Source organism: Fibroporia radiculosa, assembly GCF_000313525.1.
Source record: "Fibroporia radiculosa TFFH 294 genomic supercontigs, scaffold927, whole genome shotgun sequence".
In the NCBI taxonomy this organism is placed as follows: domain Eukaryota; kingdom Fungi; phylum Basidiomycota; class Agaricomycetes; order Polyporales; family Fibroporiaceae; genus Fibroporia; species Fibroporia radiculosa.
This window is the reverse complement of record NW_012133249.1, coordinates 91643-108115: the sequence shown is the minus strand read 5'-3', so window position 1 is coordinate 108115 and position 16473 is coordinate 91643. Positions and strand designations below refer to the sequence as shown.

The 16473-nt window shown below is 49.7% G+C and overlaps 7 protein-coding genes across 7 annotated transcripts; 2 read left to right on the top strand and 5 right to left on the bottom strand.

Moving 5' to 3' along the window:
- Window positions 1-3203: 3203 nt before the first annotated feature.
- On the top strand, window positions 3204-3775 carry FIBRA_01862 (uncharacterized protein; the record flags this gene model as incomplete). Its single annotated transcript, XM_012323731.1, has 2 exons — window positions 3204-3262; window positions 3313-3775. The coding sequence occupies 2 exons, from the start codon at window positions 3204-3206 to the stop codon at window positions 3773-3775; spliced, it is 522 nt and encodes a 173-aa protein (XP_012179121.1).
- A 571-nt stretch (window positions 3776-4346) lies between these two features.
- On the bottom strand, window positions 4347-5303 carry FIBRA_01861 (uncharacterized protein; the record flags this gene model as incomplete). The annotated part of the gene is made up of 1 exon (XM_012323730.1): window positions 4347-5303. The coding sequence occupies one exon, from the start codon at window positions 5301-5303 to the stop codon at window positions 4347-4349; it is 957 nt and encodes a 318-aa protein (XP_012179120.1).
- A 1020-nt stretch (window positions 5304-6323) lies between these two features.
- FIBRA_01860 (uncharacterized protein) lies at window positions 6324-7608 on the bottom strand (the record flags this gene model as incomplete). The annotated part of the gene is made up of 4 exons (XM_012323729.1): window positions 6324-6620; window positions 6674-6838; window positions 7142-7272; window positions 7326-7608. The coding sequence occupies 4 exons, from the start codon at window positions 7606-7608 to the stop codon at window positions 6324-6326; spliced, it is 876 nt and encodes a 291-aa protein (XP_012179119.1).
- A 1048-nt stretch (window positions 7609-8656) lies between these two features.
- Window positions 8657-10949, bottom strand: FIBRA_01859 (uncharacterized protein; the record flags this gene model as incomplete). Its single annotated transcript, XM_012323728.1, has 2 exons — window positions 8657-9594; window positions 9653-10949. 2 exons carry the CDS (start codon window positions 10947-10949, stop codon window positions 8657-8659), a joined length of 2235 nt encoding a protein of 744 aa, XP_012179118.1.
- A 179-nt stretch (window positions 10950-11128) lies between these two features.
- FIBRA_01858 (uncharacterized protein) lies at window positions 11129-12930 on the bottom strand (the record flags this gene model as incomplete). Its single annotated transcript, XM_012323727.1, has 7 exons — window positions 11129-11194; window positions 11244-11513; window positions 11566-11847; window positions 12328-12357; window positions 12415-12597; window positions 12648-12720; window positions 12779-12930. 7 exons carry the CDS (start codon window positions 12928-12930, stop codon window positions 11129-11131), a joined length of 1056 nt encoding a protein of 351 aa, XP_012179117.1.
- An 848-nt stretch (window positions 12931-13778) lies between these two features.
- FIBRA_01857 (uncharacterized protein) lies at window positions 13779-14835 on the top strand (the record flags this gene model as incomplete). The annotated part of the gene is made up of 3 exons (XM_012323726.1): window positions 13779-14085; window positions 14159-14488; window positions 14546-14835. 3 exons carry the CDS (start codon window positions 13779-13781, stop codon window positions 14833-14835), a joined length of 927 nt encoding a protein of 308 aa, XP_012179116.1.
- Window positions 14836-15363: 528 nt separating this feature from the next.
- Window positions 15364-15963, bottom strand: FIBRA_01856 (uncharacterized protein; the record flags this gene model as incomplete). The annotated part of the gene is made up of 3 exons (XM_012323725.1): window positions 15364-15469; window positions 15531-15631; window positions 15685-15963. 3 exons carry the CDS (start codon window positions 15961-15963, stop codon window positions 15364-15366), a joined length of 486 nt encoding a protein of 161 aa, XP_012179115.1.
- Between the last annotated feature and the right edge of the window lie 510 nt (window positions 15964-16473).

The following is a 16473-nucleotide window of genomic DNA, read 5'->3' as shown; positions in this document are numbered from 1 at the left end:
CTAGTCAACACAGGTAAGGTTTATTGCCACTATTATATTTCAACAGAAACATGATAAAGGTGAAACACAATATATATGAAACAGTGATGCAGGTGAAATGCACCAAGCAGTTGTGATAGTACAGGGTCAACAACAAATTGTAAGGAAGAAAAGAGAACCCCCCCTCAAGACTGTAACAATCCCTCCCTTAACATATTGCTTTCTGCATGTATGTTTTCCTGATGTTCTCATTGTGACTAGTCAACATTAACCTTAGTATGCTTGTCACGAGGCACATTCAGCTTTACATGTCTCAGAGCAAGACAATGCACATCTTACAATAGCTCCCATGGCAATCTTAAGCTCTCTGTGTGGACTTCCTTGATAGGTCTTCCCAGCTAGATGTGATATCAGGGTAGGGCAGTATCTGAATTGATCATCCTTACAAGATATCTTTTGCTCTCTAAGTTGCCCAGACACCATCCATGTGCTCTCACCATGGAATGTGCAACTCACAGTTGCACTATCAGGCTATCTCGAGCAACCTGTGAATGTTGTCCTATTCAGCTATCGGTTGATCATGACTTGGTACATCACTAAATGTGGTCTCATGCCCAGACATGTTGAAGACACATCTGGGGTAGCCTAGCAGAGACCCCCCCCCTTCCAGAGGTGCCCGCTAAGCGCCCCTTGTAACGGTCACACTGGCCTTCTCAGCCCATCATAGTTCTAGAAAAATGAGATTGAATCACCCAATTGCACTCCATTTTGGGTAGCTATGCCTTGAGCATGTTGTCACAAGTAGTCAAAAACATGAATGAAAGACCACACCTACAATCATCATTCCTGTACCATACCATACTGTGGAACATGTAAAATGGCCAAGCTGCTCACTGAGTCATAAGTAGTGACAAGAGCAGGCCTACAAAAACCTGCACACCACTCAAAGAGCAGCTGAACCACATGGACTTGACATGAACACTATCCAGCAGAGAAGGGCAGAAGAATAAAATCACCAGCACAAAGGGAAACAAACATGCTAGATGCCACTGAAGACTTGTTTCATGGTCTGGATGGTTCTGTCATTGAGGGTATAGGATCTGGAAAAACCATCACTTGCATGTTGTTGAATATAGGCTCTGTTAGCCATCTGGAGGGCCTCTCAACACAGAAAATACGAGTCTAATATCCACAGTACTAAACTAAGAACAAGTTTCATTCGTGTATTCGACTACTCGCGACGACGCGCTCAAGGCGTAGCCACCCAAAATGGAGTGCGATCGGGTGATTCAATCTCATTTTTCCAGTACTATGACGGGCCGAGAAGGCCAGTGTGACCGTTACAAGGGGCGCTTAGCGGGTGCCTCTGGAAGGGGGGGGGCTACCCCAGACGTGTCGAAGACACGTCTGGGTACGAGCCCAACTAAATGGAGCGTATCTGACCGGCGTCGTCGTTTTCACAATTGGTGTGTCCTACAGCATAGCGAGCCTGCACACAGAGGTATACAACCTCTTTATTTCCCTGTTGCTTCTCAAGTGCCCCGCCTCTTGCTACGCTGTAGTGATTTCCAAAGATATCTCGCGTATGCGATGGTGCCTCGATCGTCTTTGTTCGCACGAAGACGGATCTACGTGGTCTCGTGCCCAGACGTGTCGAAGACACGTCTGGGTACGAGACCAGATCTACGAGGCGACGAGCAGATGCGGCGGCCGCTGAGCGTGCGGGTCGAAGTTTGCTCACGTTGTAAGAGTACGTGTTCTCAGAATTTTCGCTGCGCATTGCTGTATATACCCTTCCGCACAAACCAGAAGGACACGACTTGTAGTCGTGTTTTTTTTTTAAATATACACAGGTACCACCTTGGAGCTGCGTCTGACGATTATAATCTGCTTGCGCAAGCGACAATTGAGTGCTAAGGCCCTTAAGCACTGTTCGAACAGCCGCTTCCAGATCACAAGGCCGCTATCCAGTGCAAGGAGACGTATCAAGCCGCTTCTGACTTACGAGCTGACTGCAGCCGCAGAAAGGGCCCCGAAGGAATGGGTCATAAAGTTGCTGTCTTCGGATGCGGCTCAGGTGAGCAAATCTCCGACGGCCATTTAGTGCTCACGCCTCATGGCCGAGCATGCCAGGTTAAATACCAGTTTTTTGACGCAAATCGTGAAGCATTGCCCAGTGTAACTGGCTATCACTTCCATTTCATGTTCATGCTGGTATCGGTGCGCCAAAAGAGATCGTTTTGTGTTGTAGCTTAAATTTCTAAAATTGCTGGTTAAGCCTCGAGACAACTGCGGAACTTGCAAGACTCATTGCAGGCTCGTTGCTCGCTTTTCCCGTTAGCGCGAGCTCGCATTTCTCTTAATCTGATCCGTCTGAGTTCTTGTCGGCAGTATCCTCTCTCCGGATGCATCGCTTCCGCTCTACGTTAAATCTTCCGGAACGTAACCCACAGGACCCGAGTGTGATCGGTTCAGGGCCGTTTGGGCGGGAAAATACATCAAGAACCCATCATGGTACTTCGTTCCTCAGCGGCACCTTGACCTGGCTTGGAGAAAAAATGACTATATCAATCGTGAGTTATATTGAAATTTATTTCCGCCAGCAGTTTTACGAATATAAATGCACAGGGAAGTTTTGAAGGAGAAGATATGTTTATATGCTATGTCTTGTCGGCACAGTCGGAGTGAAAAAGAAGTCTAGGCAAAGATAAGTACTTCCTAGCTATGTGGCGGTGCACCCATACTGATGGAATGATCTATATCATTGGACATGAACCTCTACTTTGAATGCCGCGAGATCCGCCGGTTCGCTTGGTCGTAGTTCCGTTGAAGATCACGGAGGATCGTCCAGTCCGCTGGCCGAAATGTGAACGGGTGCAATATAATTTTGGTAAGAATTTCGGCTTGGACGCCGCGGCCGAGGAAAGCATGGCAAATGGCAAAGCTACACGGCTCTTTCGCCTTCTGTAGTGAACCGGATGCTGTTGTTGCATCCCTATAAAGAGTGAGTCGGATCCGTCCTTGTTTCCTCAGCCCTCAGTTGATCTGTGTGAGCAAAGCGTCGTCAACTTCAAGTACTGGATAGTAAGTGTTTAAAACCGTTCTAATGGGGAACGTTGCTGAACATATGGATTGCTATCATAAGCTTGATTTGATTCGTTCATTTACGCCTATTCACAACGACACGCATTTTCACGACCACCACCTCTACAAACATTTTCATCATGCGCGCTACCATGATTGTTGCTTTTGGTACTGCCTTTGCTGCTCCCCTGTTGGCGAGGTACGTTCGTCCTGAGAGATTTTGGACTCACTATTCACGATAGTCACTAGTGCCTTCTCCTTCGATACTTTTTATGCCCGTGACTTGGGCAGCCTCCAGTCTCGAGAGCCACAGTTCCATATGGCAAGAGAGTGGGACGATTTGACTCGACGGGATGTCGAGTACCTCGACCGCCGTGACGACGCGTACACGTACGTCGCACGACAGTTGTACGACCTCGAGCGGCGCGAAGAGTCGCTGCGCAAATTCGCGCGTGAGTTGCGTCTCGTCTGTCACGTAGAAGGCAGCGAGGACGAACGCGAGGAGAAGGCGTTCTTTAAGAAACTGGAATCTGACAAGAAGAAGGAGAAGAAGGAGAAGGAGGAGAAGAAGGCGAAGGCGAAGAAGGAGAAGGAGGAGAAGGAGGAAGTGGAAAAGAAGGAGAAAGCAAAACCGTCTCCGAAGCCTGCCACAAAGAAGGAGGCCGAGAAGCAGCCAAACACCAAGGGTAGCTCTCAACATTTCCAGGGCTGAACTGATCCCTGAGACCCGTACGCGTGTGGTGATTGTGGAAGGATTATGCTGTGTTCGTTGTGTCAATAGTCTTGCGCTCTGCGAATATTCACGATTTTCTGCGGGCTCATGGGGTTGCGTGATTTACAACTCGTCAGCACTGAATTTTGTAGCGGACGATGGGTATGTTTTGTGCTTGCCGATCTGTTCACATCCAACTTCTGAAGGAGTAGATTCACGACGTGGGTACTGCTCACAGACAAGTGGGGTGAGAGAATTTGATGTCCCCAGAAAGTTAGAGTGGCCAATAGGTCGCACCTAAGGTATATGGCCTTGTGTAGATCTGCATCGCGGTGGGTTCAGTTGTCCCCCCCAATTTGATCAGGTAAGCTGCTAATGTACAAAATTGTTCCACACACGCCTTCCTACAGACCGTCGTTGCTGTCTCCCCGTAACCCGGCGATCAGACGCGCTCTACGACATGATCCCCAAAACAACGATTTTCCTCAATCCATTCCGTAATCGCGGAGCCTGAGAATTCCGCTTGTTTTTTTGGCGTTCTGTTTGTATATCTTATCAGTCTCAAGAAGCACTAAGCGTGAAGAGATTCAGAACAGACCTCTTCGGCGGTCTTTTTCGCCGCTTCCTGCTTCGTCTTCCGAGCATCGATTTTCACCTTCAAAGTCTTCGTATCTTTGAGCAATTTTTCAAGGAATTCCCCCGTGAGAGCTGTGTAGATGTTCGTAATATAATCAACGCGGTCTTGCCTCTTCTGGTTGACGCTGTTGGTGGGGTCGCTGAAGGCGGTGAGCATTTCGACGCAGTGGCCAGAGACCTTGCTCCCATCAATGGCCTGGTCGGAGGCGGTAGAGCCCAGCTTCTCGTAATTGTCGTCCCACCAGAGCGTCGCTGATGTCCCCGTACTGTCGAACTTTGTTTGGACTTGAGAGATCTTTCCGAGACGTAGTGTGCGGACCTTGCTGTTCATATTGTCGACCTGCTCCAGAATCTTGCTGATGAACGATAAGAGACGCAGCGTCTCCGGCAGGAGCCTGTAGTCGTCCAGGTCGAGCTTGTCGAGAAGCTCGACAGATCGTAGGTGGACAAGGATGGAGTGCATGTGGAGAAGGAGCGCGTATCCTTGGCCGAAAAGCCGCGCGAAAAAGTTGTAGTCATCGATATGGAGGTCATTATTGGAGAAAATCCAGTCAAGCTGCTGCAGGGATTCCCACACTGTCTTCTCGCCATCTATGATGGACTTGTATGTCTGTGCAAGATAGCCGGGCTCTACAATTTCATCTTTTTTGATCGAGCTTTTGGAGGTGACGCTGGGAAGGTACGTGTCGTAGAAGTCGGTGCGAGCCGTTCGTATGTTTGAGAACTGCTGTCCTGCGAACAACTTCACGTTGGTGGAGTTGACAAGGCGGACTGCGTCGTCGATTGTGATGGTATCTTTTGCATTGGCTACCTCGTACGCGGAATAGAGGGCCTCGCCAGCGCCGACGAGGGTCATGATGTTGCCGAGAACCACTAGTGGAGTAGTCGCCATGGCTAATCTGGTAATATTAGGAATAAGACATTGACTTTGGGTGAATAATCTCGACTTCGAACGCACCTATGCTTTAAGGGTGTGAAGGATGCGATGAAATCGTATTCTCGTCAGAGGGTACAGATACAACTGATGGGATGAAGATGCACTATGGGCAATCGATATGATACTAGTACGATGGAGAGTGTAGGACACACATGATATGTGCTCCTACTCATCCGACGTTTTATACCTGGTTCTAGAGACCGAATGCGGTATTTCAAGGAAAATTGCACGAATTCTCACTAATACAGCATGCACTCTGCATTCGAGCTGCCACATCTAAAGAGCGCTCACGTTTGAATACGAAGGGAAACCCTTGACCCTATCACGAAGGCGATGATTTACGCCGTCTCCTGCAGAGCTCCTACCATTGGCTTGTTGTTCTGCCATTACCCCGAGACATATGTTCCCAGAACACTGTCAACGCTACGAGCGCCGCTAGAAGGCCATCAGGACCACATAGATACTTGGCCTGATCAGCAGATACATTGAGATGGACAACGACTGGCTACTTGTATTCGTGCGGGAAGATCGATTGAAGCGACTATCATCGCTCCGGAAAACTGTGCCTGCCACGTTCCGTTTCTCCTGAGTTGCGCATAAGCTTATTCAGGAGACAAACAGGAGATAGTCACTGACTTTCATAGGCAAGATATGCATCTGCAGGAGCCAGTTGGGCCACTGTCAGATTGCACAATGATGCCTGTCAGCTCCGCAGCTCTGATCAGGTCGGTGCCGCAACTGTTTCAGGAACAATCTACTATTCTGCGCCGTGCGCGGTGAACATGTGGTTCAGCATGAGTTGTACACGGAAAAGGCGCCCGATGCCCGTCGAGCGACATTTGCAATGCCGACAGCACATGATGGAAGACAAATGTAGTGACAGAGGCAGCAAAAAGAACATACAGTACTTGCACTACAAAAAAACAGCAACACAAGGGGAAATGATGACACATATACAGATAAGACATGTCAATGTCAGAACATTCTGGTCTGTTGGCCCGAAGTAAGGAGCGCGTGCTCGAGTAGCTCCGCAGAACCGCCATCATTAGAAAGAACACTTGCGTATTCGAGTTCCCTCATAACGTTGTCAATATACTTGCTCGCTCCGGACAGATTGGCCACCCGGCAGCACGCAGCATGGATGTTGAGGTAGAGCTGCAATGGGAGGGGGAGTTTCTCTGGATCTGGCGTCTTGAATACCACAGTCCTTTTAGCGTTCGGCGGGATATACACTGGATCCGGTGAAACAATATTGTAGGTGTAGGGCTTGTCCTAGTAGATTTTTTGAGCAGTGCCATGGTGCACAAGAGCGATGTATCGCTGACCGTGGCCTCAAACCAGAGCTCTAAGATATCAAACAAGTGATGCATATCAGCTTGCAGGGTCAAGACATTTTCCAGACGATTCACGAGGTTGCCGTTGAGCTCCGAATACAAACGTGTATAGCCGAACCGCTCCATGACCGCCCAGACGGAAGCAAAATGGTCATACTGTACCTGCTTTAAGCACTCAAACACCACTCCGAAGTAAACAGAATGCCCACCTTGTCGCCGCTCTCGGCGGACGAGATGTTCATATTCGTAAAGTCTGGGAAGATGTGGGCACATTACGTAGCTACCACAAACCTATGCTCATCACTGACTAACCGTCGTAGCTCGACGTCCTTTTTTGTCACAGTAATTTCAAGGGATCCAGTGACAACACATTACAAGTTGTCCCTGACCAACGCCTCGACAAGCATCGTGATGAACCTTTTCTCTCGCTGAGCAATGAAAGCAGATCGCAGCACTTACTTTCGTTTTCGCCTGCTGGTGTGATCGAGCGGGCTCTTCCATTGCGCGCTTGATCATCTCCTTGCGAGTGCCAAATGACGATCGAGATGAATGTGTAAATGGGGTGGACGTCCGAGCCTTAATTTTCTCGACTGCAAGACCGTCACTGAAGTGGGGCAAGCGAGAACAGGGAGCAAGAGCTTACACGGACGAATGCAATAATCGAGATACATCTTCCCAACGGCTGCCAACTTGACATCCATTCCTTCTCCTGTGTTGCAAGAAACTATATCGTGCACAACAGTTTCTCGGGCATCGTCTGACGGCCCCTCGAGGATAAGGTATCCGAGAATCCTGGCGTAGATCAACTGTTTGGGGTCGGAATGATTTTTCGCAGACGCTTCGAATTGCAGAATGAAGGTGTATGCACCTCTTATTGTAGGGGAAAGCATGAGTCGCGCGGGAAGGTCAACCGGGAGAGCAGTCATGGCTGTGACCAGTGTTGAGATGCGGTGGTGGTCGAGAGTGAAAGGGGTATCGCAAATAATTACTAGGGAATTCACGGCACTAGATCCGCGTGCATCGCGGATTAGGGTTCCGCGCAGATTCGCCGACATCTGCAAGTATGTACATAGAGCTTTGAGGGAGGTCTCACAGGTCGCGCCGCCTTCCGTATCTCTATGTTCGCAGTCATTCCCACTGGCCACCGGTGAGAGACTTATCCTGAATTTCTAGCAGCACCAAATTCTCCCACTCGGCTTGTCTATCAGCAGTGTCCAGCATCATGAAGCCACCGCCGGAATAGTCATCTACAAAACATGCCTTTCAATCATTGCTCTAAATGGGCTCGGGGTGCTGACTCTGCTGAGATCATTCACAGATACTCGAGTATATTTGCAAAATGCGAGCCCTCTCAACACAACGGCAGTCCCAATACACATGAAGCTCTTGCTTCAAAGTTGAGAATGAAATCAACCACGCAGCGCCTGATAGCCACTCTTAGTGTTCGCTTGCTTGTTGGCCAATCTCTTCTCTTTCTATCGCGTGCTCCAGAGGAGACTTGAGCGGGCGACTCACATGAAGAGTGAAGCCTTGACTACAATGTTCATATTGGAAATTGGGAAATGTGACCATTCAAAACGAGACGATTCATCGAAAATTTGGAAAGACAAATGATACCCTTTAGTAGGATTAGCGAAACGTGAACCTGACAGCGAGGGACTGCTCATCAAAACGTAACATGCACGCGATATCAACACGTATTTTCTCAACGTCCAGAATGTCTTTCTCTGTTTGATCGATTGATGCCGTCGTCCAGCGGGACGACACTCGACTTTGCCCGTGCATGAACAGCGTAAATGCATAAAGAATGCATAGAAGTCCCATATTATAATTCGATCATAAAAATGAGTCAAAGCTATAGCTGTCTAAAAGTCTAAGAGTTTGCAATGAACAATTCATACCGTCGCATAAAAATTACTGGGGAGCGTCTATTCGTGCATGTCTCCCTTCTCCGCAGTCAAGCTCATCTAATCATTAAGCATGTTCTCCCCGACTCACAGCCTCAGCGAGACTCAACTCCAACGCAAAGCGCAAATCATCGTCTTCATTCGTCTCTCCAACGAAGGAGTGTGAACTCACGCCCGGATTCGTTTGCCTTGCAAATCCTGTTGCGATCAAAGAAGGTCCAGACACAGACTGGCGAATAGGCGGGACGATCCGCTGAACCATAGCAGATGGAGATGACGCAATGGGACCGCGAGGTGATGAATGAACCGAAGACGAGGATTGCCAGGATTGTAAAGGGGTGCTCCAGACGCTGCGGAAAGATTCAGGGCTGCCAGACATGGAATGTCGAACAACCCCGATTGGACTGGCAGGCGCACTGGTAAGGGAAGCACCAGACGAAGATGGGGTTCGACTGATAACGGGGAACTGTTCCATGTCGGATGTAATGGGCAGAGGGCTATCGCCCTGCGTACCAAATGACAACACCATTGAGCCTAACGGACTCGTGCCAAAACCTGCCTCCACTGGTTCAGGATCCATTCGAGGAGATATTTGGATCTTGTGATTTGACGATGAAGATACAGTACGCGGAACAGAACGCCCGCTTATAACTACGCTATTCCTGGAAGGGACCCCGTTGGAGAACGACGATGATCGAGACGACCCAGAGACCAAAGATCCATTATTGGTATCTAAAGGAGTAGATCCTAGAGAGTCCACGTCATCGAAGTCAGACATAAAGACGCCTTCATCCTGAACGCGGGCAGATGACTGTCGATGTCTTCTTTCCTCTTCGTCTCGGCTCAACATAAGAACGTACTCGAGCGCTTCGACTTCATTCAAGCCGAGATGCGCAAGAGTGGACTGTTGTTCCCTTTCGCGTCCAAACACGCGGCGCGTATGTGTTTGTTCCTCCTCTAAATCTCTGCGTGAGTCGGCGATGTCGCGAGAGAGTTCTATTTGTTCTGGTACAACAAAGATACATCAGAACTCTTCAAACAATACGAACGGACGTATACTTACGTTGCCACTTTGCCAGTCCACTGTTTTTAGTTGTCCTGACTTGCTTGCCCTTACCCTTCTTATTATGGGTCTCAACACGCCCTGCTTGCCATGCGACGACCTTGTTCGCAATTGATGCCACGAGAACATCCTTGTCAAGTAGGATTTGCTGAACTGCATCCCACTCAGCACCGCCAGTAGGACGGCTTGAAGGGAACACGAATGTGCGAAGTGGAGCGAACGTCAACGAATCCCACACCTTCAGCGTTCCACGCGCGGAACCAGATACAAATACAGTGGTACTCCATGAAAGAGCAGTAACTGCGCCATCCTCATGAGCGAGAAATCGGCGCACGGGAGAAATGGTACTGGCAGGAGCAGTGGGGTGCGCAGTCCAATCGAAAATGCCAACGTAACCTAGTTGATCGCCGACGATGACGAAGTCCGACTCGTCTTTCCGAATCGCAAACACCGGCTGCAGCGAATGAATAGATCCAAACGAACCGTCCCCGAAGGACAGGCGCTCAACCTCGTCTGTTGCGAGATTGATATTGAGACGATAAAAGTGCGGGTCCTGGCGATATGATACTAGGATAGATACTTTGGTGTCATCAGGACCTATCGTTAAATGAAGCGCAGAAATTTCGTGTAGGTCATCCGAATTCGCAGGGGTATTGAGCTTCCGGACAGCAGGGAGCCGAATCTCGTGGGGCGTGGTTTGAAGACCACTACCTTCTTCCGACAGGAGTGAAGCAAGCCCAGACCACAAGACAACATCTCCACTCTCCATTGCACCCGCAACGATGCCGCAGGAAACGTTCATCCTCACCTTGACACAGGCGTCCGCCACAAGGCCCGACTTGCGCTCTGAAGTCCACAAGCATGCCAGTCTCTTAGCGTTCCAAAGCTTGATCCGTCCGTCCGCAGCTCCAGTCACGAAGGGGGCTAGACCTTCAGACCCACTGACTCCGTCCATGCCCCATGCGACATCAAGGACCACGCCGTCGTGACACTCACGCGGCTTGCAGCGCACATGCTTCGCTGCCGACACGCGACCTTCGTCCATCGCTCGCGCCGCCGTCGTGACCGCGACCTCTCCATTCCTGAAACCCCAGAGAATGCGTGCACTAAGCCCCTCCGAGGCGAGCGCAATCGCGCTGAGGTGCGGCGAAAACTCCGCGTTCGGGTTTCCCCAACCCAGCCCGTTGGCCGTTCCGGATGCGTCCAGGAAGCCTCGTAAAACCTTGCCTCTGAGTGGATAGGACCGAGCAACCACGCCGTAATACAGGGAGGCCGTTAATAGAGATGTGGAAGGCATTAGGTGCATTGCTGAGACGTGTGAACTCAGGGGGATGTGGGTGACCGTCTGGTTGCGGGACCACTCCCAACGTCTGCGTGAGAAAGATGGCGAGTGTAAGTACAACCAAAATATAGATGATAGAAAGCGTATATCGTGAGATCTGCAATGTGGGATAATCTTGGAGCAACTTATGTAGACTAATGCTTCACTAGACTCCTGAAGGGAAGCTGATCGCCAAATGTATGAGACGAGAAGAAAATCGCCTCGGCAACATGTCAACCCAACCAAATCAATTCAGACACAGTAACAAACCAGCTCCTGTTGTAGCTGCGTAGCGGAACCGAAATTACGCTGAGTAATGGCAGAATTTATGCCACTCCACCAGGACGACACTGCTGGTATTATATCGTGCTCCATCATGAGGGATCTCGATGACCCAATGTCGAATCGAGCTGATCTCCACACATATGTGGTGTCCATGAAAGGTAGAGGAGCATGCTCGCCGTACACAAACCACATTCCAACAGTGACAGTCCGCGAACCTCGAAGCAAAGGCGTGTCGACGACAAACAGCCGATCTTTCTGAAATCGTAGGGTATATGACAATGACGTACCTTCGGAGATTGTACCGAACCACAAATTCCTTTCTCCATGTACTTTCTTCACGGCGCAGCATCAAACTCTTACGATCAGCATCGTTGTGCAAATCGCTCTCAGGGGAGATCCCGAGGTATTGATAGACATACGCCCGTCGCCAGGTATTATCGTCCTTTACGTGGGCATAGAGTTCCTTGTTGGTACATGAGAGGACAAATAGTGTTGGCGGGTTGAGGAAAGATGTAATATGAGTGAGTGATTCGGATGGTACACGGAGTAAGAGACTCGTGCTGGAGCTGCCGCCAGTTGACTTGCCATGCTGTGCGTGATGGTGGATGAGCGAATGCGAGAGTTTCTTTCGAGCTGCGTCTTTGTAATTATGAGCTTCAATGGGCCTACTGTGCATAAAACGAGGTGGCTATAACAGGGCGAGCGCGGTCGCAGACGATGGTCTGCGATGGTGATGGAAAGAGGAAGAGATACGGATTTGGTTTGGTTTGGCGCAAGTGGCTGATAACACTGACGAAACACCTGACTCCTACGATGCCTTAACGCCAACATCGGAGATCGTCGCACTGCGGTTGCAAGCCTCTCAGTTATCTTGTTGACATATTGTGTGGAAAAACAGATGATATATCTGAGTCTCTATCTGAATGGATAGCCTCTTCGAACGACCGGCTTCTTAATGCTCAAAGATATGAGATATGTAATGGTTACACAGCTGCTTTCAAATTACTGCAGCACCAACTCCCAACTCTATAAAATATCATACAATCCTCCGGTCTGTCATGGCCCTTACTATGCAGCCCGTCCCAGCAACCTCGGTCAGCTGCGGAACAGGATATCAGTCGGAACTGAACCAGTTTACGATCAGTGAAATGCACACCTTTTCGTGCCAGCCCAGCAGTACACTACCGCTAAGGTCCCCCCATCCGGGCAATGCCATTCCTTTGTACAGATACTTCATCAACGTATCTTGCGCATCCGGCGACAACGACCTGACGACGCCCGGAATCTCGGTCGATTTGGTACTATTCAGAATAGATACGAGTGTCTGGAGGGTCAGGTTCTGAAAAGGAGTCATTTTCATAGATGAAACCGCAACTAATGGGCACATACTTTAGCTTCATCAACATTAGGGCCATATGGAGCACCCTCTAGGATTATGTTAAGTGCGCCCGTGACATCTCCTCTATACGATGACGCTACCATCAACACCAGGAGGCCATGGAAAACTAGCGTAATCGTACCTTGAGAGGGCTGTCCGGACAGTTGCCGTCTTTTGCTTCGTATCGTCCAAAACCTGTGCCGGATCGCGTGGATCTGGTTCGTAGAGCTCACTCTCGAGCAATACATCCTCGTCGTACTGATCAATGTCTATCTTGCGGAAACTGATATCCATTAGGCTCTCGTGAAGTGAATATAGAGCGGAAACTGTGATGCGGCGAGGCGAGTAAAGTAAGCGTTGTAGGAGATTATAATGCCACTACACGTCGTTGTAACAGCGCGATCACATGATGCTACGTTTCCCTTGTGATGAGCGTTTACTGAGCTTCTGACAATTACCACTTGGACTGCACTATGTAGCACTTTGCCACAACAATGAAGGCGAACTCGTCTTTGAACTTGACTTCAAACAGAACTTCGGACATCCGCATTTTCTTGAATATTTCTATAGGGAGCCGGACTGGTTTTACAGACTCGCTGATCATGCTCGGATTGCTGTTCATCTACTACTGTATTGTATACATGCTGGACTCTTTACACCTCGGAAATCCAAGATTCGAGAGCCTACAGCATGTCATTGATTCGTGAGTACCACCTGATGGATCGGCTTGAATTATGAATCGTCCCCTGTCCATATACTAGAATGTGCATGACCCAGGATCCGAAACCAGCTGGAGACCTGGTGAGGTGTCTAGCCGAAGGCAGGAGCGCCGGTTCATTTCAGACAGCGTGTGCACAACGAGGCGCACAGCTCGACTTGCTTCTAGCGCGTTCCGACCTACCAAGGGATGCTCTGCTGTCTGGATCGGCGGGCTCATCGTGGCCTTGTTTCAGCGATGTATATGGAGGAGCCCCCTCTTTCGCTTCGCCGGAGCGCGTATTCTAAATCCAGACCATCGCAGCCGATATGGCGTTGCAACAACGAGGCGAGTAGTCGACTTATAATGCCCTGCTCTGAATCGCTGTGGGCCTCAGGACATCCTCATTCGTATTACCTTTTGGCTCTAACTCTCTTTTCTGAGAATGCTCGACGCGTTCAAGATCCAGCCTTTCGACCTTGAGCCCATCTTTGCGTCCTGGTCTGACGCCCCTGTTTTTCTCGGGAATCCGAAGAAGGATCCCCTTGTCAATGACTGGCTGGCTCAGATTAAAGCGGGTAGCATCGAGCGGAAAGTGCCGCGGGATTACTGGCATAAGGTCGGGCAGCATTACTTGGGGCCAAAGGCAAAGGGTCGCCTTGATGAAGTGAAGCTGGTGATGAAGAACATGCATGGTGGCAAGTACAAGTGGAATTGGAAATCTTTTAAGGTCGCTATGCGCAACATGGGATGTGAGTTTCCTGCGCGTTTCCTGCGCGTTTCCTGCGCGTTTCGTGTTGGAGCTGACGTATGAATGCTGTACAGGGGATATTGATGTTTCGAGGACAGAGGCTATCAAGGTTCAGAGCAAGCCATCCGGTTTATGGTGGATCGTAGGAAGGGGCAATGACTCTGATTCGAAACCAGCAGAGCCTACTTCGTCTGCACCGTCAAAACCTCCTTTGCCATCGAAGTCAAATTCAATGTGCGAGGTCATGACAACGAAGGCCCTGCCGACGCCCAAACGCTCTGTTACCGCGAGCTCTATCGAGACAGTCACTTCGATCGCCTCCGTATTCTCTTCCAAACACTCTACACCCAAGAGCACGCCTGTGATGACACCTGCGATGACACCTGCTGAAGATATTAATGATAGTGAGTAGACTCGTCAAATACAATGTACCACCACTAATGATCGAATTGCTGCCGCAGCCACGACCATGATCACCCACGCCCCCCTCTGGCTTGTGAACGCGTGTCAGTCGTTGGACTACCTCGCGTCTGAGCACCCTAAAGTGATGACTACGCTCTCCGCGGTTTTAATCACCGTTGGGTCTCTCCCCGCCATTCCAGCGCTCTCTGCAGGTGCAGGAGGCGCGTTTCTGGCGAGCAGCACAGCGCATGCAATTGGATCTATCGCTGTGGGGCTGGGAACCTGGCTGAAAGCTCAGACAGAGAGTCAAGTACAGGTGGCCGCTCCCCCAACGCCGCCTAAATCATAGTGTGATGATGCAGGACTCTGTTGCTGAAAGAGAAGATCGCCTTGTTTCTTCTCCATTTATTCCTACTTTTATTCGCTGGGTATTCACCATATCAGCTCTAACATATTAGACAATGGACATACACATCTACATGGAGCAAGCAGACATATACAAGGTGCTGTTGTACACTAGGATTTACATATTAGAGCAGTATACCATTGCTGTAATGTAACCAGAGCCACACTACTTAGTGGACGGTCTATCTGGCGGATTTTGTGACTCGCACTACTGCCTTCGTGGTCATAGTTTCCCCCCAATGCGGTAGTCCACCCTCTACCATCTAGTTGTACGAAGTGTCCCTGGCTTCTGAAGCAATGCAACGGTGAAGGTTTTCATCTTGTGCGGACGGGAACAATGCCATATATGTTTACCAGAACTCAGAGTATTATATGATTGAACTACAATGCAATATAACCAAGCATATTATCGTAGCACAGGCAAATTTAGACCAAAATGTGATTCTAATTGCCCCCCCCAGCTGTCTCACGTTTAAGAGGATCTAACCTCATCATTGGCTTGTTCCACGACCACTTCATCAAAGACCACTCCGCGACGAACCGGGTACGCCGACTCGACCGGGTTGAGGTCCGCGATCCTGAATGGCCGACATGAGTTGACAATATAAACAAAAGGGCTTATAACGAAAAACCACTGACTGGACGTTAAGTGACGATGTAATTGTGCTCGAAGCGAAAGCATCGTGGACCTTAAAAGGATGATAGACGATTGCGTGGTAGTAGAGACCAACCGAACCCGCCTACCAATGGACGGTAAGCTACAGCTGTCGGAATTTCTTTAATGAGCCCATACCGCTGTAGGGTGGTCCTGGTTCGAGGGAACTTCAATTGCATCGTTGAATGTCAGCTCTGGGGTTGCAAGGGTAGTTCCCTTCGCTGCTTGCAGACGCTCCTTGTATTGTTGACGAGTGAAGTGTTTGCCATTCACCGTGATGCGAGCGTCGTCGGCGACGAAATCCTTGAAGGCGGTCTCAAATTCGGCGTCGGTCTTGGCTTTGTAGATTGCCGACAAGCTATTCTCCGTCCAAGAGACGAGATTCGGGATGACTGGTCCGGGTCCAGTGTGTACCATAGTGGATTCTTTAGATGAGAGGGTGCGTTAAAGATGCTGGGTGTTCGTTGAGGATTTCCAGACACGCCGAAGGCATTTATACTGTCTATCCACAGCCGGATCATGGACAAACCTACTGCGGCTGCATTCCAGTCTGCGAATGACAGAGGTGGTGGCAGCACGGCCATGCAGGGCGCCTCGCTCGCTAGTGATGGCTCCCCATCTACGGGCATGGGCTGTACAAGATACAATGTTGAGTAGCGATCAGCATTGAAATACAACCCAGTGCACATCCGGGGGTGAGACAGGCCGAGAGGAGTCGGGCCAAGGCTCGCGCTTGCACCTCGTCACCGAGAACATCTTAGTCGTCGGAGTGATGACACCTGACAGAATGACGCTGCGACAATAATGTCACCAGAATTTTTGGGGTGAGACACCTTCAAGTTGCTGACGTTTCTCGTTTACCTAGCCAAAGATGTACTACAGGGCTATTGATGTGATTTCGCAACAATCAGACGCCAGTCTGTCAAC